This window comes from Ochlerotatus camptorhynchus, unplaced genomic scaffold, assembly GCF_037179485.1.
Source record: "Ochlerotatus camptorhynchus isolate MF236.1 unplaced genomic scaffold, CSIRO-AGI_Acam_v1.1 ptg000184l, whole genome shotgun sequence".
Taxonomy (NCBI): domain Eukaryota; kingdom Metazoa; phylum Arthropoda; class Insecta; order Diptera; family Culicidae; genus Ochlerotatus; species Ochlerotatus camptorhynchus.
In genome coordinates this window covers 206,971-230,120 of record NW_027040674.1, presented here as the reverse complement: position 1 = coordinate 230,120, position 23,150 = coordinate 206,971, and the positions used below count along the sequence as shown (strand labels likewise).

Here is a 23,150-nt window from a genome sequence, read left to right as displayed (position 1 = left end):
CTATTCATATGGGACTATTATGCGATTATGGGTAGTGATGGAGTAATACGACATGCACTAAACAAAGGACACGGGGTATACCACAATAGATCAAATAACTGGTCGCAGTGGATTTATGTCCCGAACAGGCCAGTGAGCGAATTCCACTCGTTAACTGGGCTGACTTGTCAAACGTCAAAAAACACTGAGGGGAGCTTCAATGGATTGTTTGATCGACGTTAATAAAAATTCATGTGCATTGAATTGATACAGTGTAAAGTTTTTCATTATTATTTTCACAGCATTCAATCTTGCTAGTTTAGAAAGGCTTAATGCTTTGCTCATAACGCTTTTAAGTCGTGATTTCAGTGTGAAATGAAAATAATTTCAAATTTATTTACATTATCACTTAATATTCCATTCGAATGCCCCTCACCAATTATGATAACTAAATGTGACGACTATTTTTGACGTATAACTGTTTTTTTTTAACTGGGCTACAGCCAAGTTAACGAACGCCCAGTTAAAAAGCAGCCCAGTTAAAGATCGCCCAGTTAGCGAACAAGTACGATCAAACGATCAATGCGTGTACGACGATTGCGGAGAAAGAGTTACGTCTGTTTGTCTGTGGTTATACAGTCTACACTCAAAAAATTTATCACATGTCTAATGGATGAAAACCATGTGAATTTCACATAGCTTTCATGTGATCACATAGCTAAAAATCCCACCACAAAATCACATGAATATTATGAGGCCGATGAAATTCATATGAAAAATCATATAAAATTAACGTGATCGCATAAATGTTATGTGAAATTCAGATGAATTCCATTAATTTTGTTTATGGATGAAAATCATTTGCGTTTCCAATGGAAGCTACATGAAAACTATTTTCGGTGTATCTATTTAATGTATTTTGAGCTTTGCCAATGTGGCACTGGGTACGTATTGATTCATATTGATCTTATTTTTAAATTTTCATGACAAACACGGTTCAGGGTTGGTTTTATAAATGTGCAAGACTGTTGATTAAGTATTTCTATGTGACATACGTGCACCGTGTTACTACCACTAACAAACCGGTATTTTTTCAAACCCGCAAAATTATGATTTCCGGTTAATTATTATAAGTGGTCGAACGGGAAATTGATTTCCGGTGAACAGTGTTCCGAGTATTATCGTAGACTCAATAATAATATAGTGACCGGTGGATGACGACCTTACAGTAGCAAACAGCAAATTATACAAATATCTTTACTTGTCATTTTCTCAATATGACGATTTTCCAAATGGGACTAATATACGAGTACCTGTAGTAAAGGTAAGGTACATAGAATACAATACATTACTGGACTTCAGTAGGCCCATTTGGTTGAGTGTGTCTATCAAAACCACTTTGAATCAACATATAAATAAAGGGTATGGACATTTGCGTCATGTGGTATTCAAACTTATTGGAAAGGCTGGTTCTTTTAAGTCCTAGCATACAATCAATGAAACCATTTTTGATAGGATATAATGCTTTCCCATTCTATACATAATATACTACTAAAAGTTGAAACCCCACCTTGAGGTCACAACTACATGCTCACCCGGACAGTATCGCTAGGTTGAATTCACTCACTTTGTCACGAATATACTTTTTGTTTTCTTCGATCTCCACCAGTAGATTATTTCTTAAGGCTTGAAGATTGGGCATTTCGTTACAGTCGCGAATATTCAACATTGACGAGAAGTAGTTGTCCCAGACAGATTTCCGGAAATACCGTGGCATTCGTGCTTTGATGTTCCAGTTGACAATATCCTTCTGAACTTCCATGTACATTCCGAATAGCATGACATGTGTTGTTCCAGCAACACCGTACAAATCAGGCTGATAAGTCCACGGCCTCTTCTCGAGCATTTCAATGCAGGTGAAACATTCCGTCGTTACAACCTTAGGGATATGAAGCTAACGTAAGACAACACTTTCTGGTTAAGACTATTCTTCTTCTTACCTTTTTAAACGTTGTTTCTTTTGGGAAGAGTTTGAGATCAATAGAAACACCGAAATCAATCAACTGCACACACGGTATCGTTGCATCTAAATCAATACTACAGGACGAAAAATAACAAGATTAACATCACTATCTAAAGCAGAAAGTATAAAACATACGGAGACATTAGCAGAAAATTGTCAGGTTTGATATCAGCGTGGATGATCATACAGCTGTGCAGGTGGTCTATGATCGAAAGTATCTGGCTGGTGATGACCATCGCGATAAACTCGTCAACATTTTTGTTGGTCACCCGTTTTACCACGTTACAAACATCCAGAATATTGCCGTACCGCGAGAATGGTGACACTAGAATGCTGGCATTGTTCCCCACGATTGCGTAGTCCACGCTCATCAGCCCTGGTAACTGGAGAACGAAAAGAATAAAATGCAGGAAATAAAGAATTAGAGCTAGCATGATATTTAGGGTAGAGATAATGACTTGGCATTCGAGTTTTATTGTTCTTGGTTTTGTGAGTCAATATGTATGTTAATATGTTAACCTATTATCACAGACAAACAGACATAGCACTTCATATTCTGTTGATCGTTTACACATTTAACGGTTGATTTAAATTATTGTTAGTTGGTAGTGTACCCACTGGAGGCGCTCCTATTCATCTGCTTTGGAGTTTGACGTTTGCACAATATCGCCATCTGTTGAGCACAGTGCCCTCCACAGTGCGGTCAACAGATGGCGATAGTATTTTATGAACGATGCTTTACAACCAATAATATTCACAATATTATGTCTGTTCTCTTATGCCAAACGTGACACAATCAAAGGGACTCAGTGGCCTAGTGGCGACCGATTTTGCTTACTGAACAGAAGATCGTGGGTTTTATTTCAGGCTCCTTTGCAATACTGAGTTGATAAGTTTGCATCATTCGCATCAAAAGATCATAAATTGTGTTCGTTTGAATTTTGAAAAACAATTCATTACATCAAAACTACGATAGCATCACTTATCAAGGTGAATCATGATCCAACGAACCCAACCTACTAACAAAATCTCCCCTTTGTAGGGACGCAGAGGTAAACACGGTCTCCAAAACAACTCAGTTCACTCTAATATTCCTACCCTAGTCCTACCTGAAACTTGTACAATGAGAATGGACGGTAGCTACCAGCCTCTTTCAGTTGATTCATTGCCTAATTTAATTGATTCTGATCAATCACGGAATAGCAACCTAGCTACGCTAAGCTTTTGATGGTATTTTGGCATTTTTAATACTATTTTGAGAGTGTTCAGAACCTTTGTTTTTAATACTTCTTTGTTGTTTCATGGCAACTCATGGCAAGTTTCAATTACCCATCAAGTGTTTAAATACCATTTTTGTACATTTTTGGCCCTGTTTTGGACTGGTTGACATTTTAGCGCCGTTTTTAAGTTTTAGAACATGTGATTTTTTTGTGTGTGCTTATTTAGTGTTTTGGCCAAATACTTCAGTTTGGATGCTTTAATTCTATTTTATTTATGGATCTCAGGTAATTATGCAGTGTTAAGGATTTTTTGACATAGGACTAAGTCTTTAATTTCTATACTGGGAGTCACATAAAAAAATCAAAATTCAGACATGTAACGAAAAATCCCAAACACGGACGCAACGATAGAGCGCAAATCGAACAAACGCCACATTGCGCATGCTCACATGAGCGAGCTCAATGCTCGGTTAATCGCTCACCATTTCACCAATGAAAGGAAAGGAGGAGAAAAACAGCGCCAATAAAAACGCTTGCCCAATCGTTTTCTTCGTCATTTGCTTTCGAGCAACGGACGGATAAGCGTCGGACACGACGTATGAGTGGAACGTACTTATCGCACTAATACAAAGACGACGCCACATTATTTCTATTTTTAATCTGTATTTTCACCGTAAAATCTTTTCAATCTGTTTCTGGCTGACAAAAATCTGTAAAATAATCTGTATAAATTCTACATATAGTATGATCTTATTGCGGAACGTCGGAAATATACTTTGAGTTAATTTGAAGTTCAGAAATAGTTTGTTCATAGTTTAGAATTTTGAAGAATGACTTAAATTTGCTTTCTAAAGAATAAATCTATTTTGTCGAAATCCTGAATCTTGATTTTTTGTGAGTGATTTGTATCTTTTTTAAAAGACTAAATATACAAAAAATCAAGTCACAGTAATGAGACACAAAACGGAAAAAAATTTAACGAAGAATCAAAAATATTTTCGTAAAACTTGATTTTTTTAGATCCGAGATTGCGAAAATATTTGTCAGGTCATTTGTTTTTTTTTTTGCTCAACAATTTTAGAAAATGAGAAATAAGCATTAACATTTTATGAAGTATTAGTTGTAAAATTTATGTTCGATGTTTCATTTTCTGAAATTCTTCTAATCAAAACAAATTTCAACTTTATCTAATCATTTGGCAGATTAAAAGGACATTGAATTCGCTGGCTGTTGCTCGAACCAACTATATATACCTAAGTGTACTCAGTATTTTTTTGTGAAAAACTTTGGGATAGTTTCATCTGTATTTCTTTATTTGCAATCGTGTTCATATGTTTTATCAACTTTATTGTATTTTGTCACAACACATAACTTTTATTTAGATTTTTAGTAGAACTGCATAGAATATTCTTTATTTCTGATATTACGCTAGTCAAATGTCAAAATATCCAGTTGACGGTTCGACTCACAAACTGTAATCAATCAGCTTGTGGGTTGTTAAAAGGGCTTGTTTACCGATTCGACAAATAAAAAAAATTCACAGTATCTGTCACCATGTGATATGGTTAATTAAACAATAGGAATGAAAAGCAATCAGAAATAAGAACATCTGAGCATCAGAAGTCCGTTCAAAATTAACGTAGATAATAAAATAAAAAGTGAAAAAATTGGGATTTGGTCAGGTCCTTTTTTTTTTCCTTTGGTTTGTTTTTTCCGTCGATCTTGTTTTCCGTGCTGAGCACCAATGCCACCGACGTGCCAAGGAAGGCAGCTCTCCCACACCTGCACCCTACCTATCGACCCATCAACTCATGAACCGGGGACCAACGGCTTTACTTCCCATCCGAAGGAAGGCGTGATCAGAGATTTAATGCCTCAGAACATCTCGGCGGCGCCGACTGGGATTGAACCCAGGCCTGCTGGGGTGAGAGGTAATCACGCTTACCACTACACCACCGGCGCCTTGGATGGTCAGGTGCTTGTACCAACTCAAAAGGAAGAAAGGATTATTTATGGATATTACTAAATACATTCCAGAGTTAAACATATATTCCACTTATTTCAAAAATCTGAAAAATCTATATATGTAAAAAATCTGTAATCTGTATATACAGATATCTGTATCAAAATGTTGAGAAAAATCTGTATTATTACAGATAAAGCTGTATATGTGGCATCACTGAGACGACGACCAAAGCACCCACATCTACCGGAGGAAAGGCTTCCCGCAATAGGAAGCATGACTAGGCCGCCGTCATCCGGTCGGCATCGACTTGCACTGGTGTGGCCACCATATGAAAAACAACCGACCCTTTTCAATTCAAAACGTAACGAGGTAAAACTAAATGATCAACATATTTGTTCCGCCCACTAGCGGTCCTACGTCAAGCTTTCGTTCGTGCCCCTAGACACATACCCTTCAACGTTATTTTTTTTTTTTCATTTTTTTAGTTTTTTAAGGTAATTTGTTAAGGTAAAATTTTAGAACCGCTGAGCTAAAATATTCAATGCCAACAGCTTACAGCTAATGTTAATATCTGTTTCTGTACTCACAATATCTTCATTGATTATACGACTCCTCAGTTCCAGACACACATAATATTCCCACAAATTAGCAGGTCGTTCTTGCTTCATTGCTACTATTTTATTAGAGGTGAGATTCTTGGCGCTGTAACAAATTAGTAACTCATAAAGAATATATTTTTCATTCAACAGTTCACCTCATACCTGTAGACTGTGCCGTATGTGCCTTCGCCGATCTTCTTGTGTATCATGAACTTAGTTCCACGAATGTCCACGGTCATACTCCTTGATAGCGGTTGAACTTTGTTCACCAGCGAACATGTCGGCTGTTCCTCGATGTAGCTCATAAAGTCTAGCTGTTCCAAAAACGCAACCTGCAGCTTTGGATCAAAAGGGTCAACCTCACAGGCTTGAGTCTGCTGGTAGATGAACTGCACCGTTCCATCTAGATCAACCTCTTTTTTCATGTACCGATTGTTGGCTGGGTTAAAATGCTCGTCAATTTCGTCCCATCTCTGGACCGTTTGGACAGGCTTCGCTTGCTTCTGCACATAGATACTCTTACCTAGGTCATCGCTATCGCCGTCATCCAATTCAATAATGGGTGGTGATTTGAACACCGGAGCTGGTACCGTGAATCCATCAGCATCAATCTTCTTATCGTCCAGATTCATTTTTTTTATCTCCATTTCATTGTAGCTGATGTCAAAATCGATACTAAGCAGCGGTTTCTTCACTCCAGGGCTTATTTCAGTTTCCGTTTTCTCCGATGGCATGCATTCTGTGAACTGATCCGGAAGTAAGGTGGAATTTTTGATGTTGTTCATATGAAGGGAGAAGATTTCCGTGTTCAAATCTTCAGTAGATGTTCGTTTCGGTGGCGATGGGAAATCGGCTAGATTGATCGCTCCCATGACGCTTTGAATAATAATCGGCTTGGGTGGTTGGGTTGATGTTTCCAGCCTGATGGCCGGTTGTTGTTTCGTAGATGCGTTTTTGAGCGGTATTTTCGGTTCAGGTGTTTTTTGAAAGTCTGCCAAATCGAAGAACGAAGAATTCTTACGTTGTGATGGCTTTTCATCAACATTTTTCGATGGACTCTTTGAGGTTTTAGTTATGGGTCTCTTCGGGGATGGAGTTCTAGCAAGTAGTTCGAACAAAGAATCGTCGGCTTTGGCTGTCGTGGCCGGGAGCTTTGGTGGGGCTTCAGGCTGTTTTACCAAAAAAAGTGGCACCGTATTGGTTCGTTCAGTGGTCATTTTGAAAGACATTATAGAATTCACGCCCGGTTCACGCTGAGGAAGATGGGAGATGTTTTTACGGAGCAAGTTGCCTGTTCCGGTAACCGTGCCTTCTTCCTGTAACTGAAAGAGTGTGTTCTGGTTTGTTTCGGCGTCCAACAATAGTTTATTCTCCTTATCGTCTGGAATTTTTGGTGGCAAATCGACTTTCGAAACCAAAGGTACGTTAGCCATCGTTTCAGTACTATCAATGTGAATAACGAAGGGGCTAACTGCGACGGGTTTTGCTAAAGCTCCCTGCTCTTCTTCGAGAACGGTGAATGGAGTGTCGGAGGATTTAGTTGTCGTCGGATTGGTTATCGATTCCGGAACCTTGAATACCATATCTTCTTCTGTTTTACTTCTCGAAGCTGTTTCCATAAGCATAATGGAGAGATTCTTAGCGGCTTGTTTCATGTGTTGAATTATGACAGATCGTTCATCATCTAATACTGCTGGCAGGGGTGAGATAATGTCTCCTAAGGGAGGAGATGAAACGGAGGATTTTGTACTGCCGGTACCGGAAATGGTACTATTTTCTGTACGCTCCATAATTGTTGACAATTGCTTCGGTGCATGGGTAGAGTTCGAGGCGCATGGTGTAATTGATTCAGGCTCAGCATTTTCATCGTTGATTTTAACAGGCTGCATTTGAGCAAAATTTTCATCCTGCTCTTCCTGATCGTCCAAGCAGAGATTCTGACCTCGTACGTCGGACTTTCGTATAGCACCGGAGTTTTTCAGTGCGAGCGGAGTACTTTGACTTTTAACGAACATGTTGAACATTTGCGTGGAGCATGACTCGTTGGGATAATAGCTGTTAGCGTCTTTGTTATCAGTTGGTTCTTCTTCATCCAAAAAGATCGGTATCGTAAGTTTGGATTTGGGTTTCGCAGAAGGCACTGCAAAAGCCGTTGCTTCATCTTCCATGGATTCATTTTTTACCGTTTCCGGCTCTAAATCTTCCAGCGACAACTTTTTCTGTGGTGCAGATTTAATGTCTGGTGAATCATAAGAACGTCTCTTGTAAATGTCCGATTTCTTAATAGCACCGGTGTATTTTATTTCATCTTTATCATCATCAGTGGGTGCATTCTTCTCCACAATTGTCGATTCGTCTGTTTCTTCCTCGCTGATTTTAATCATATTCGCTTTGGAAGGTAATACTGATTTCCTACTAGGACCAGCTTGCATTGGCGCCATGCTGAATCTTGGTGGAGCAATCGATACACGCTTCGTTTGGACGATCGTTTCATCCATATCTATTCGCAACATATCGTCGTCATGCTTATGATCGATGTAACCTGGCAAAGAGAAGGCGAAAAAATAAAGCTGATTATTATTCAAAGTAGTTTTTTGTGATTTAGGAAATTAAGAAAACTAGCTCATAAGACTACCAACTACCAACTGAAAATTTTCGGAACTTAATTGTGGGAAAATTTTCTTCGGACGAAAACTGCAGGATGCATTTTTTAAAGCTGCAAGTAATGTCCCGTAACGTGGGTCCCTCCCCTTGGCTAGTTTTTGCACCTTGCTGTTGGTGGGCGGGCTTAATTTCATGCTTTATAGTGGAGTGTTGGAGACGGTAGGTTTATGGTCGGCGTTGCTGGCTCATGCCGCGATAGAATGGCGACATGGGCAGGCGATGGGGATTACTAAGCTTCCCCTCTCTGATAAACCGCTGCATGAGAGAACCAAAGATCTAGTCTAGCAGTGATAGTATCACACTTGTTACTCCTTTTATTGAGAGCCGCGTCGTAGTACGCTTACGTATAGGCACTGACGTTGGGTGTGATACTGGCGGGTTTTGCCGCAAATCACTCTTATTTTATTTATTTTTTACGCAGATAGATTTATTTGGGTTTGCAAGGGAATTATACTATTGAAATATTTCAGAAAGTGCCCAACAGTGCTCCTTCTATTTGCGTGACAAGCTTTCATTGTTGTTTTCATTGAATTATTACTCAGGAAACAATGTTAAACACCATTTTTGTACATGGTATTGTAACTAATCTTATATGTGCTTCATTTTGATTTGGGATAAGTGTTTGAACTATGGCTCGGGATTTCCACTGCGGTGTGCTTCTATTGTGACATACCCATATGTATTTTTGTGGGGCCACATAGTGGAAACGTGAGAGCGTAGTTGGAACATTTACCCTATACAATATACAATTTAAAATTAGCTTGGAAACTAACTTCAAAGTGAAGCATTTTAGTCACTTGAAGGTGTCATCTGGGACGAACAAAGATATAAGATAAGATATGTAAAAGCCAGAAGTACTTGAAACACGTTAAATTGTAATTTAAAAGCATGGGTTATGTAGGTAGATTAGAGATTTCAGTTATTTATTAAATAAACTTCAATTATAGAATTCAGAAAGTTAATTAACATAAGAGATAGGACGCGGGGGGTCCGCTTAGGGAGGCGACTAGCCTATGAAGTTGTATAATAAATCTTCCTATTTAGTGTATTTGTTAATTACAGACAATGTCAATAGCGAAAGTCATATCTTCAACCAGGCGCTTACGAACAAGTGAAATTTTAGGAAAGATGTGTTAAATATGTTGATAGGTTTGAAATAAGAATTAGGATTGTTGTGCTTTAGTTTTCGGTAAGGTATGATGTGTCAACAAAGCCCTTTTGAGCAAATTTTCAAACATCAAATTGATTGAGTGATTTATTGAAAGACATTGCGTTGCGAAAATTGACAAGCCATACATCTAACATAGTAGTAGTAGCAGTGTCGCATAATCTTATCACAATTGCTGCAAATAATGCTTGAGGGGCCAGCAGGGCTGAATACGGATCAAAACTAACATAACTACTAACACTAAAATGATCCCGGAACTAACACTTATCCATTGCACTTTTAGCTATTTATTAGTTTTATTTTTCTACTAAGTCATCTATGCTTTTTTCTATTGTTTGGATCAAGTACAACTAATACTAATCTACCTTTATGTATGTTTTACTCCCTTTTAACCCATTATCTTTATGAATGGCGAATCATATGACGTGAGACACGTACAAGCTGGAACTCAAAGAATTACTTCGAACAGGATGTCAAACAAATTCAGGACCAATCCAAATGAGACCAGAAACCAACAAAGCATCGGGGAGTTATATATTCTGGGAGAGGTATTTGATAAATAATCAAAAAGTGGTAAGTTAAAATCAGAGCCAAGGATCATGAGAGGTAATTGTCAATAATTCATTAATTAGTAGAAATCTCGATAACTTTTTCAAGGGAGCGTATTGGCTTTTGTAGGCGGTGCGTTTGGTCGTCGATTTGGCGTAACTGGTGGCTCGCCCACGCATGCTGGCACTATCATCAGATAGGGGAAATTTTCCTCTACCTGCTAGTGGTGTTGGTAAGCGTGTGCGAGCTGCTGGTTGCGCCCGATCGACGATCGGATGCATTGTTTGCAGGAGCTGGTGCTTCCCTTTGAAAAAGTAATCGAGAAATAACCATATTATCCTGTAATTGATATTACTATTTTTATATATCAATGAAATTAGTCATGACAGAGTAACAGATGGGGAAGGACAATAGACACAAGTTGACACAATAAACAAGACAAGTGGGGGTTAATACACAAGACAAAATGACAAAATAAGTGACGACAGAAGACAAGACTGGGACAAAATCAACATAAAAAAAAAAGAATGCGCAATTATATTATCAAAACTATTTGGATCAGCACAAAAACAACAGTGACCAAATGGGCACCATAGCCTAGGAACGTCTGTGTGTTGATTTAAAATAGAGGCTCATAGAAGCAAAATTTATCAATAAAAGGGGTCCAGTGTAGAGTTTTAGCAAGTTGCTGCCACTGGATCACTACAAAAAAAAAAAAAAAATAAATAAAAAAAAAGTAATGTCCCGTAACGTGGGTGGATCACCTTTTTGTGGTATGCTACGGGATGTAAGATCTACCACCGATTCCTAGTCCTGGTTATTTCAAACTAGGGGAACATGATTTTTAAATAATCGAAAGAACACATCTTAGTCCTTGTTACTTTTTAAGCTTTGTTAATAGTGATAAGTCCTCGGGTTGCCTGGAGCGAGGATGATCTTGAAACAAGGAAAAAATGAGTTACGGAAACTCATGGAAACTATGAAGCAAATAGAGCAAGTCAATATTTTGGAAATCATTCGACAGCCATTACTCGTATTCATCGGACGTGTGCTCTTTCTGCTCTGCTTAACTTGGTGAAATATTGTAGCGAAAATGAGTGTAGTTCGTAAAAACACACTCGTTGTTGACTTTAGTTTCCTTCCAGTTCGTCCCAATACGGTAAAAGTGCAAAAATTCTTCAAGAACAATATTAAGCTTCTAATACGTCCGAAATTGTGTTTTTATTGAGATGATAGACAATAAAGTTGTCTTGCGCTATGAAAAGGCGCACAACTATAAACACGCGATTCTCTGTGCGAAGAGTGAGTTCAAAATCCCGGTATATGTGGATTGTGAAGCAGTGACCGTTCGAGTGCATGACCTTTCTGTGGCATGGCCACAAGCCACTGTTATGAACCACATGGCAAAGTACGGGACAGTGATTTCCAGTCGACATGAGAAATGGAAGCACTACTTCCCAGGATTCCTGAGCGGTGTTCGAGTTTTGCGCCATTCCATCATACATCACGGTTGACAACGAAAAAACGTTTGTAACGTACGACAAGCAACCAAAAACGTGCCGCCATTGTGGCCGAGCAGCACATCCCAAACAGAAATGTAGCCTCATCGAACAATAGCACCGCTCTAGCAGCACCACCAACCAAGGGGGTATTCAGTCTCGCTGATTTCCCGTCGATGGATATCGAACAAAACCAGCCAACGACATCGGGTCAATCATCTCCTGCTTTCACCGGGTTCTCAGCAGAAGAACAACAGCGAAACACCGACAATCAAACCGAGGATCATCACACTTCAAACGTTGAAAGCAACGACGAAAACTCTAGCACCAGCTCATCAAACGCAACAAAGGATTTCATTAAAAATACCAACAAACGCCGGTTGTCGAAGCGCAAGGAGAACGAAAAAAGAAAGCTCGATCAGTGCACCCAGAAGACTGGTCAGCAAACAGATCGTTTAGAGGAAAATAATGCAACTTATCAAATAGGGGATAATACGTTTTATTTGAAAAATAAAAGCGGGAAGGGATCTAATTGTAAATAATGGTCATCGGTCCAAGCATGGTCTAATATGCGAGAGGGCCTTATAAATAACCGCAATAAAAAAAAAATTTTGGAAAGTCTCACTGTGTTTTATTGGTTTATTTTGGCGAAAAAATGTTCGCATTGTTTTCCCGGATATTTCTTTAATTTCTCGGTTTCTTTCCGGTTTCCCCGGTTCACTGGCCACCCTGATATTTCAGTCACGCAAATTGCTGCAACCTTTCGGGACATAGCGTGCTAACCGCCCCTTCTCCCGATCTCACTATTCAAAATGAATAATACCGAAAAATACCTTAATAATTTTACCCACCTAAAGCCTAATTCTGTGCAGTTTTTTTTCCCAAAAATTTGGTATTTTGTAATCGTAAAATTGAACATATTTGTAGTTCTGACCTGAACGTTTCAGCTCAATTGATCATAAGAGAACAAAGTTAAACAAGTTGACAATTTTGTATGAAAATCGGCATGCGCTGCTATCTCGAAATCTCGACAATACACGGCGATATTCAAAATTCTGCTTATGCTCTGTTTTACCAATTTAAATATTAAAATCGGTGGTTTCGAGACATAGCTCACCTTGCACCACTTTCCCTCTCCGACACGAATGCCACGCTGATGGTAAAGTGTCGTTAATAAATAATAATAATAATAATAATAATAACCACTTTCCCACAACTCCCGATCTGGTAAATGTTTTACTGTAAAAAAAATGCAAAAAATAACTTACGCTTGATCTTCCCGTCCTTCCATTTTTGTAGCTGTATCTCTTCAAGGGATATTTCCTCCTCGCCCGAGTAAAATTCGTTTACCTTGGTTTGAATTCCTCGGATGCTCGTTTCATCGATAACTGGCTTTTCCGTATTTAGATCATCACCCGGTTTAAACTTAAACTCCCATACATGATACGGATGCAGTCGGATTCCTGCTTTTGCCCCGTTGGCCCAAATGGGATCGTAGCGTTCCGTCATTTTGTTGACGATTCCACGGCGCTTGAAGTACCGATAGCCATGCAATTCTTCTGGGCAGAAATCTTCCTTCGATCCAAGGCAATAGAGAGAAAGTTTATCGTACATTGGAAATCCCGACGGTTTATCGTCATCGCAAACAGCAAGTTCGAATGCCTTTTGCGGGTAATTTTCACGTTTGTGCTTTTGTGTCAGCTGAATGCCATGGCTCAGATTATCGATCAACAGTGGAATCGGTTGATACTCAACAATATCCTCGGATATTTTGAATGATGGCCCATGTGACGTTCCAAACAAGGGTCCTCGTTTGTGGTGTCCTTTTGCATTGGACCAAGGGCCTGGCTCACGAACATTTTCCCGATCTCGGCTAGCATTCACCAAAGAACGAACAATCGATTGATTTCCATTGGAAGAATCCGTAGCTCCAGTGTACACAGGTAAACCGTTGACATTCATTGAACCATTAGGGACGTTCTCCTGATTTACAATTCCGGGATTATAGCTTTTTATAGCAAGTCCTGTCCTAACGCTGCCCACATGCTTCCTTTGGTGTGCCTTAAGTGAAGTTAGAGCGGTTCTGCGTTCGGCTAAAGTAGATTGAAATTTAATCTTTGAAGATTCATCCTTATGCAGCAATCGCTGAGACATTGAAAATCCAAACTGTCTGTGCGCCTGCTCAATGTCTTCCTTGGGAGTAGCGCCAGCGTCTAACGCTTTTCTGAAAATCGACTCCGTTTGGGCAAAATTATCTTCTGCATCATAATAGTAAGCCCAGCCTACGTACAATTCGGCGCACAGAGTTCCAATGCCACGGTCGTAAAGTTCCTGATACAGCTCCTGTGGGGAACGCTGGGTATCGATCTACAAACAATTTCAATAAAAGTCATTGAATAGAAAACAATATATATATATCGCTGTAATCTTACATATTTCATGCAAAGTTTGATAAACCGATGGTCCTGATGGTAACGCTCGTCATTTTCAAATTTAGCAATGCAACGCAGAAGAATCTCACTGTTGGCCGATGAGTTTCCATTGCTGAGAGCAGTTTGTTCTATCCAACAGATATATTCATACCACGGTTGCAGCGGATCATTGCCTTCGTATGTTTCGATTCTCTGCTCATGTGCCCTACAAAAACAATTTTGTAAACGTGTTTTTTTTTTGCTGTTGTCTGATGACGACTAAGACTATGGTTAGTCCATCTTGCCAAAACGTATGTTTATGATGCAAACTATTCCCCATATCTTACCTTCTTTCTTCGGCTAGTTGCGATTCCGAGGTAAGCGCAATCTCTAGCTGCTCCATATTTCTACCCCCACGTAAGGGTTGAATATTTTCCTTCGTTTTTTCAAGGTCCTCCATTTTGGTTTCAAAACACCAACTACGTAAAATCAAAGCAAGTAAATCTTTTGATTCCTACAACTAGGCGCGTCGATATAGATCAGTGCACGGTCCCTAACCTCACTTTTTGCTCCCTATCATTTTGCTTCTGAGTAAAAGAGATAGCAACGAATGGGAGCCAAAACAAACCACCCAAAACTGTCAAAACTTACGGGTGAGAGAAGAGTGCGGCAAATCTTCGTGAACTGATCAATAGTGAAAAATTAGTTTATAATATTCAATAAATCCACACAAACTCGCTGTGAACGGCGACCACGGGCGACCGTTGTCGTTCTTTCTTCGTTTTGAACTTTGGCGATGTTTTCTAGTCTAGGAGCTGTCAAAAGGCGTGGCGATGAATAAAAGTAACGCAGTAACGAATTCAAAAAGTAAACCAGGGGTCACCAAACGGCGCAGCGGGATTCGCCGTTTCTTTACACGGTAACCAGCGTAAACACATTAATGTGTAAAATTTCACACATTTCGTGAAAAAACGGGTCTACTCATAAAATGTGTAAACTGCGTTGTGTAAACCCATCAAACGTCAATTGGCGAATCAAAGAAAAGCTAAAACTGGTCATGCGACGCTTATTTTTCAGATCCGCAATTACATAAATGATTTTTTTTCCTTGATTTGTTTTCAGTCGATCTTGTTTTCCGTGCTGAGCACCGCAATGCTGCCGACGCCAGGAAGGCAACTCCCACACCTGCACCCTACCTATCGACCCATCAACTCATGAACCGGGAACCAACGGCTTTACATACCGGCGGCGCCGACTGGGATTGAACCTCGGATTAAACTCAGGCCTGCTGGGGTGAGAGGCAATCACGCTTACCACTACACCACCGGTGCCGCTACAAAAATGATGATGTACTAAAAAATGTCATGCCTTTTGACAGATTTCAAAACGTCATTACCATTTTCACCCACTCGCCATCTTTGAGTCAATCGCTATGATTCTTCAATAGAACAGTAAATTTCACACATTTTTCAAGTACGGTTTTACCGAGGGGGGCGACACATCTAAATCTCAATTCTAGATGCTCAACAAATCTCACACTAGCTAATAAATCTTCGAAAAATCTTCTTTCATTTCTCGCATCTACTTGCATCGCGCATCATATTTGTGCAGGAAATCTTCAGAATTGTCATCAATCTTCTTTATATCTACTCAGCGTGCGTGCAGCTAGCCACAGCAAAACACATTTTTTTCCTGCATCGTAGATATAGTCGTCCCCCTCGGTTTTTACTGCAAAATGTGTAAAAAGTAATCATTTATAGAATTTAATTATGATGGGGACGCATGGTTTTTTATTAATGGTGTCAATGATAAGATAAAGATTACTCGGTTCCAATACTATTTATTGAAAAAATCGCAACCAGACACTGGACAATGAAAACCTTAATAATGATTTTTTTTCTAGGGCTTAGCAATGAAAATAATATAAATTACTTACCCTTGTCCATCATTGCTCTGTACAGTTTTGACCGTAGTTCCTCCATTTTCGGCTAAAATTACTGAAAAAATTTTAGCTCTGGAAAATGGCATGCATCAACGAAGCAGGATGCGGCAAGGTTTGAAGTTTTTTTTACCCATTAAAGAGTATTAAAATACTCAATTTTTGACTGGTACCACATTCTTAAAATGAGTATTATACACATTTTAAAATCTCCTAATTTATATAGTTTTTGACAGCTGCATATTAACATGAAAAATGTGTATTTTTTACTCATCAATGTGTTCATGCTGGTTACCGTGTAGGGGTACTGCGAGGGGCGAGGGACGATCAACTTCATAAATCAACTGAATTGTAAATACACACCCTAAATACATCAAAAACTACATACAAATACCATTGCGGTAACTCTAAGACCAGAAGGTCCCGAACTCGGTCCCGAAGAAATGAGCTCAACTTTTTGGCTCAGCTCTGGTACCACAAACGAAGTGACAGACGGAGCGGCTCGAAAACTTTGGTGACGCATCTGCTATTGCAATTTTTCAGTGTACCACATGGCAACACCACTACTACTGGATTGTACCACATGGCAACACTACTAATGGATTGTACCACATGGCAACACTAAATGTACTAGAATGTTTTGGTTCTATCATAGAGGTAACTCTAAGACCACTGGGTCCCGAAGAAAATCATTATTATTTTTGGCTCACTCAGTACCAGAACAACGGTCCCAAGCAGTCCCAAGCTATTTCACTCACCCCTGCATGTTTTGCATGAATCCACACACCCCTGATGTTATCTGTCAAACTTTCATAGCGAATCAAAACAAACATAGTGTAGTAATAGAATTTCAACTAGAATAGGGTACGTTAATCGTTTGCTTGGGACCAATAGGCTACTAAAGTGGTGAGCCAATTTAAAATCGTTAGTTTCGTATTGATTGTTGGTTCTATCTCTTTCACTCTACTCTAAACTGAAATGCATAAAAAAATGACAAAATGATACAGTCTTTGCACACTGTCAAAGATCATATTGTATGTATTTAAGTAGCCACCATCCTAGCTTGGGTCTTGCCCTGCATGCGGCTCCACTCAACAGCAAGATCAAATTCCGTCATCATTCTGAATTCAACATATGTACTGCTGTATGAAGGGCCAAAAAGGGTTGGACGGGCCCGTAAGCAGAGGCACTTACGCGAAACCCGCGGGAATAAGAGAATCTCCTTCCAACAATATGATCCAACAAAATGAATAACGAAATTCGCAATGCATGTTAAGCTTTCCACGGGATGATTTGTTTTAGAAGAGCGCGTCAAATTCATTGCAACTGTTGGAGTGAAATGTAACTATCTAAAATGACAGTACACATTACCTCCTAGACTCCGGTTGGCACTCCACTCCATTGTCCAGTTACAACTTCAATGATGCCCTGATGCTCCCTCCCGTCCCAGTTTTTATTGTAATTTACATTATGAATTTATATATAATCATGTAATATGTAATATATAATGTATATAAAATATGTAATAAAATAAAAAATATAATAAAAAATAAAGATGTTTTACAAAATACAAATAACCTAGATTATTGGGTCCTATACACACACTTTTTGTTTTATGTGCCATGAAATGACATAATGCATCATTGTATGTTTTGAAAATATAATACTAAAGTATTGAATCAATAGACCGAAAATCGAGGTTATTTGGACAGAAGACATTATATTTAAATGGATACTACCAAACCGACCATAAAACGCACTGCCCACAAAAGCAGACACGTCCCCTCGAAAATGCAATCGAGAAATGTACAAGAACAATCCTCAACTGGAACGTACTCACCAAATCAATATATCCGGGAGCGCATTCCCGATGTCGTCGAACGGCAAAAAAAGGGAACTCGGTGAGCAAAATTGTGATACGGAATTTTCACTGAAAACAACCGCAAATTTCACCACACCCAACTGCGAAACACGTTCAGAAGCACTTTAGGTACACTTTCGATATCAATTTCATTCGAAAAAACTTATTTTTTTTTTGCAAAAATAGTTGCAAGCACAAACGAAGTGACAGACGGAGCGGCTCGAAAACTTTGGTGACTAACCTGCTATTGCAATTTTTCAGTGTACCACATGGCAACACCACTACTACTGGATTGTACTACATGGCAACACTACTATTAGATTGAACTAGCATTTTCACCAAATGTACTAGAATGTTTTGGTTCTATCTCATTCACTCTACTCAAAACTGAAATGCATAAAAAAATGACAAAATGATACGCATGAAGCGCCCATACTCCGTTGCGCATCCATGTTTCACTCGTGTTGTAGTGCCCAACGTAGAGCAACAACTCGCGTGGTCTTCCCGAATAGAAATTGTAATGTAGGAAACATCAGCAGACATCTTCAATACATTAAATTTTAATGTGTATTGCTGTACCCTTAATGTATTCAGACTTCAGTGTGACATCCAAGTACATAAAAATACATTAGCCTCAAACGTTACATCAGAATCAAACGTCTTGACGATGTAAAATTTGACATCAGAATACATCCAATGACAACAGAACCAAACGTTACATAAGAATCAAACTTCATCACGATGTAATTTGTTGCACGCATAAAACATCAGAATACATCCAATTACAACAGAACCTAACGTTACATTAGAATCAAACTTCATCACGCTGTAATTTGTTGCACGCATAAAACATCAGAATACATCCAATGACAACAGAACCTAACGTTACATTAGAATCAAACTTCATCACGATGTAAATTGTTGTCCTTCGGTCCCTCGCCGCATGCAAAGTTTGTTTTGTCCTGAGTCAGCACTACACGGCGAATGAGAACACCCAAATTTGAGTTTAGTTCACTCATAAATCGCAAAAAGTACAGGAAAAATTTCCCTCTGTTTTTCCAGGTTTTCCAGGTTTTTCCAGTAATTTTTTTTCCGAATATAAGAAAAGTAAAGATTGGATTCTGTGGATTTTCGTCAATCCTAATTTTCCGGAAGATTTTTGAAGTTTTCCACCGGAAAACATGAGGCAAATTTACTCATCGCTGCGTTCCTGCATTTTTTGAGATTTTGAGTACACTGTATTCAAATTTGGGTTGATCACATTGGCCGTGTACAGTTTTTTTTCGCAGTGTCCGTCGCGAGTTTTGGTGGCGATTCGGTGTCCGACGTTGCGGCAAATCCTTTGGTTTGTTTTTTTCCGTCGATCTTGTTTTCCGTGCTGAGCACCAATGCTACCGACGTGCCAGGAAGGCAGCTCCCACACCTGGACCCCCACCAGTTTCGAAGATTGCGAGTCCCGCGATCGCCCTTGAAAAAGGAAGGCTGTTTTTCAGGTAAGTAAAATTTACTAATTTAATGTAAATTAATGTACTGTAATTATGCTTTGTTTAGGAAAGTGCACCAGTGCGAAGCCGGATCCCGGTAGGGAGTCCGAAGCTGGATCCCGGCGGGGAATTCGAAGCCGGATCTCTTTGCAGGTTAGTGAATGTGTTTATTGTTTTTTTTATTTGATTGACGAATAAATAAATAAATAGGGGGAAGAGGGGCATAGTGAGCATCCCGCAGTTTGGCTTTGGATCTCCAGCTGCATGAAACAAATCAACTGGTAGTAGGTTCAATATCATTATGATATTGATCCTACCACCAACCATTTTTTTTTTCCGAACAGCCGGAAGTTCAAGCTGGATGCTCACTATGCCCGACCTGTTCACTATGCCCCTCTTACCCCTACTAAAAGCTAAAATAAAGTGGAAGATGACGGGTTCCGTAGGCGAATCCCGATGACGGGTTCCGTAGACGGATCCCGATGACGGGTTCCGTAGACGGATCCCGATGACGGGTTCCATCGACAGATCCCGATGGGGAAACCGAATACGGGTCCCGATGGGGATTCCGTAGACGGATCCCGATGGGGATTTCGTAGACGGATTCCGATGGGGAAACCGAATACGAATCCCGATGGGGAAACCGAATACGAATCCCGATGGGGAAACCGAATACGGATCCCGATGGGGAAACCGAATACGGATCCCGATGGGGAAACCGAGTACGGGTCCCAATGGGGAAACCGAATACGGATCCCGATGGGGATACCGAATACGGAGCCCGATGGGGAAAACGAATACGGTTCCCAATGGGGAAACCGAATACGGATCCCGATGGGGAAACCGAATACGGATCCCGATGGGGAAACCGAATACGGATCCCGATGGGGAAACCGAATACGCATCCCAATAGGGATTCCGTAGACGGATCCCGATGGGGAAACCGAATACGCATCCCGATGGGGATTCCGTAGACGGATCCCGATGGGGATTTCGTAGACGGATTCCGATGGGGAAACCGAATACGAATCCCGATGGGGAAACCGAATACGAATCCCGATGGGGAAACCGAATACGGATCCCGATGGGGAAACCGAATACGGATCCCGATGGGGAAACCGAGTATGGGTCCCAATGGGGAAACCGAATACGGATCCCGATGGGGATACCGAATACGGAGCCCGATGGGGAAAACGAATACGGTTCCCAATGGGGAAACCGAATACGGATCCCGATGGGGAAACCGAATACGGATCCCGATGGGGAAACCGAATACGGATCCCGATGGGGAAACCGAATACGCATCCCAATAGGGATTCCGTAGACGGATCCCGATGGGGATTTCGTAGACGGATTCCGATGGGGAAACCGAATACGGATCCCGATGGGCAAACCGAATACGGATCCCGATGGGGAAACCGAATACGCATCCCAATAGGGATTCCGTAGACGGATCCCGATGGGGAAACCGAATACGGATCCCGATGGGGAAACCGAATACGGATCCCGATGGGGATACCGAATACGGAGCCCGATGGGGAAAACGAATACGGTTCCCAATGGGGAAACCGAATACGGATCCCGATGGGGAAACCGAATACGGATCCCGATGGGGAAACCGAATACGGATCCCGATGGGGAAACCGAGTACGGGTCCCAATGGGGAAACCGAATACGGATCCCGATGGGGATACCGAATACGGATCCCGATGGGGAAACCGAATACGGATCCCGATGGGCAAACCGAATACGGATCCCGATGGGGAAACCGAATACGCATCCCAATAGGGATTCCGTAGACGGATCCCGATGGGGAAACCGAATACGGATCCCGATGGGGAAACCGAATACGGATCCCGATGGGGAAACCGAATACGCATCCCAATAGGGATTCCGTAGACGGATCCCGATGGGGAAACCGAATACGGATCCCGATGGGGATTCCGTAGACGGATCCCGATGGGGATACCGAATACGGAGCCCGATGGGGAAAACGAATACGGTTCCCAATGGGGAAACCGAATACGGATCCCGATGGGGAAACCGAATACGGATCCCGATGGGGAAACCGAATACGGATCCCGATGGGGAAACCGAATACGGATCCCGATGGGGAAACCGAGTACGGGTCCCAATGGGGAAACCGAATACGGATCCCGATGGGGAAACCGAATACGGATCCCGATGGGCAAACCGAATACGGATCCAGATGGGGAAATCGAATACGCATCCCAATAGGGATTCCGTAGACGGATCCCGATGGGGAAACCGAATACGGATCCCGATGGGGAAACCGAATACGGATCCCGATGGGGAAACCGAATACGGATCCCGATGGGCAAACCGAATACGGATCCCGATGGGGAAACCGAATACGCATCCCAATAGGGATTCCGTAGACGGATCCCGATGGGGAAACCGAATACGGATCCCGATGGGGAAACCGAATACGGATCCCGATGGGGAAACCGAATACGCATCCCAATAGGGATTCCGTAGACGGATCCCGATGGGGAAACCGAATACGCATCCCGATGGGGATTCCGTAGACTGATCCCGATGGGGATTTCGTAGACGGATTCCGATGGGGATACCGAATACGAATCCCGATGGGGAAACCGAATACGAATCCCGATGGGGAAACCGAGTACGGGTCCCAATGGGGAAACCGAATACGGATCCCGATGGGGATACCGAATACGGATCCCGATGGGGAAACCGAATACGGATCCCGATGGGCAAACCGAATACGGATCCCGATGGGGAAACCGAATACGCATCCCAATAGGGATTCCGTAGACGGATCCCGATGGGGAAACCGAATACGGATCCCGATGGGGAAACCGAATACGGATCCCGATGGGGAAACCGAATACGCATCCCAATAGGGATTCCGTAGACGGATCCCGATGGGGAAACCGAATACGGATCCCGATGGGGAAACCGAATACGGATCCCGATGGGGAAACCGAGTACGGGTCCCAATGGGGAAACCGAATACGGATCCCGATGGGGAAACCGAATACGGATCCCGATGGGGAAACCGAATACGGATCCCGATGGGGAAACCGAATACGCATCCCAATAGGGATTCCGTAGACGGATCCCGATGGGGAAACCGAATACGCATCCCGATGGGGATTCCGTAGACTGATCCCGATGGGGATTTCGTAGACGGATTCCGATGGGGAAACCGAATACGAATCCCGATGGGGAAACCGAATACGAATCCCGATGGGGAAACCGAGTACGGGTCCCAATGGGGAAACCGAATACGGATCCCGATGGGGATACCGAATACGGATCCCGATGGGGAAACCGAATACGGATCCCGATGGGCAAACCGAATACGGATCCCGATGGGGAAACCGAATACGCATCCCAATAGGGATTCCGTAGACGGATCCCGATGGGGAAACCGAATACGGATCCCGATGGGGAAACCGAATACGGATCCCGATGGGGAAACCGAATACGGATCCCGATGGGCAAACCGAATACGGATCCCGATGGGGAAACCGAATACGCATCCCAATAGGGATTCCGTAGACGGATCCCGATGGGGAAACCGAATACGGATCCCGATGGGGAAACCGAATACGGATCCCGATGGGGAAACCGAATACGCATCCCAATAGGGATTCCGTAGACGGATCCCGATGGGGAAACCGAATACGCATCCCGATGGGGATTCCGTAGACTGATCCCGATGGGGATTTCGTAGACGGATTCCGATGGGGAAACCGAATACGAATCCCGATGGGGAAACCGAATACGAGTCCCGATGG

General features: G+C 41.6%; 1 protein-coding gene across 1 annotated transcript; it reads right to left on the bottom strand.

Moving 5' to 3' along the window:
* Positions 1-649: 649 nt before the first annotated feature.
* On the bottom strand, positions 650-14,610 carry BubR1 (Bub1-related kinase). The gene is made up of 8 exons (XM_065223082.1): positions 14,426-14,610; positions 14,100-14,304; positions 12,936-14,034; positions 5,950-8,329; positions 5,776-5,890; positions 2,138-2,385; positions 1,980-2,076; positions 650-1,918 (listed from the first exon to the last, which is right to left on the bottom strand). The coding sequence occupies exons 1-8, from the start codon at positions 14,536-14,538 to the stop codon at positions 1,571-1,573; spliced, it is 4,605 nt and encodes a 1,534-aa protein (XP_065079154.1). The 5' UTR covers positions 14,539-14,610; the 3' UTR covers positions 650-1,570.
* Between the last annotated feature and the right edge of the window lie 8,540 nt (positions 14,611-23,150).

Coding starts and splice junctions, on each gene's coding strand:
- BubR1 (XM_065223082.1), bottom strand. CDS start 14,538: ATGGAGGACCTTGAAAAAACGAAGGAAAATATTCAACCCTTACGTGGG. Junction 14,305..14,425: donor CAACTAGCCGAAGAAAGAAG/GTAAGATATGGG, acceptor TTGTTTTTGTAG/GGCACATGAGCAGAGAATCG. Junction 5,891..5,949: donor ACATACGGCACAGTCTACAG/GTATGAGGTGAA, acceptor AATTTGTTACAG/CGCCAAGAATCTCACCTCTA.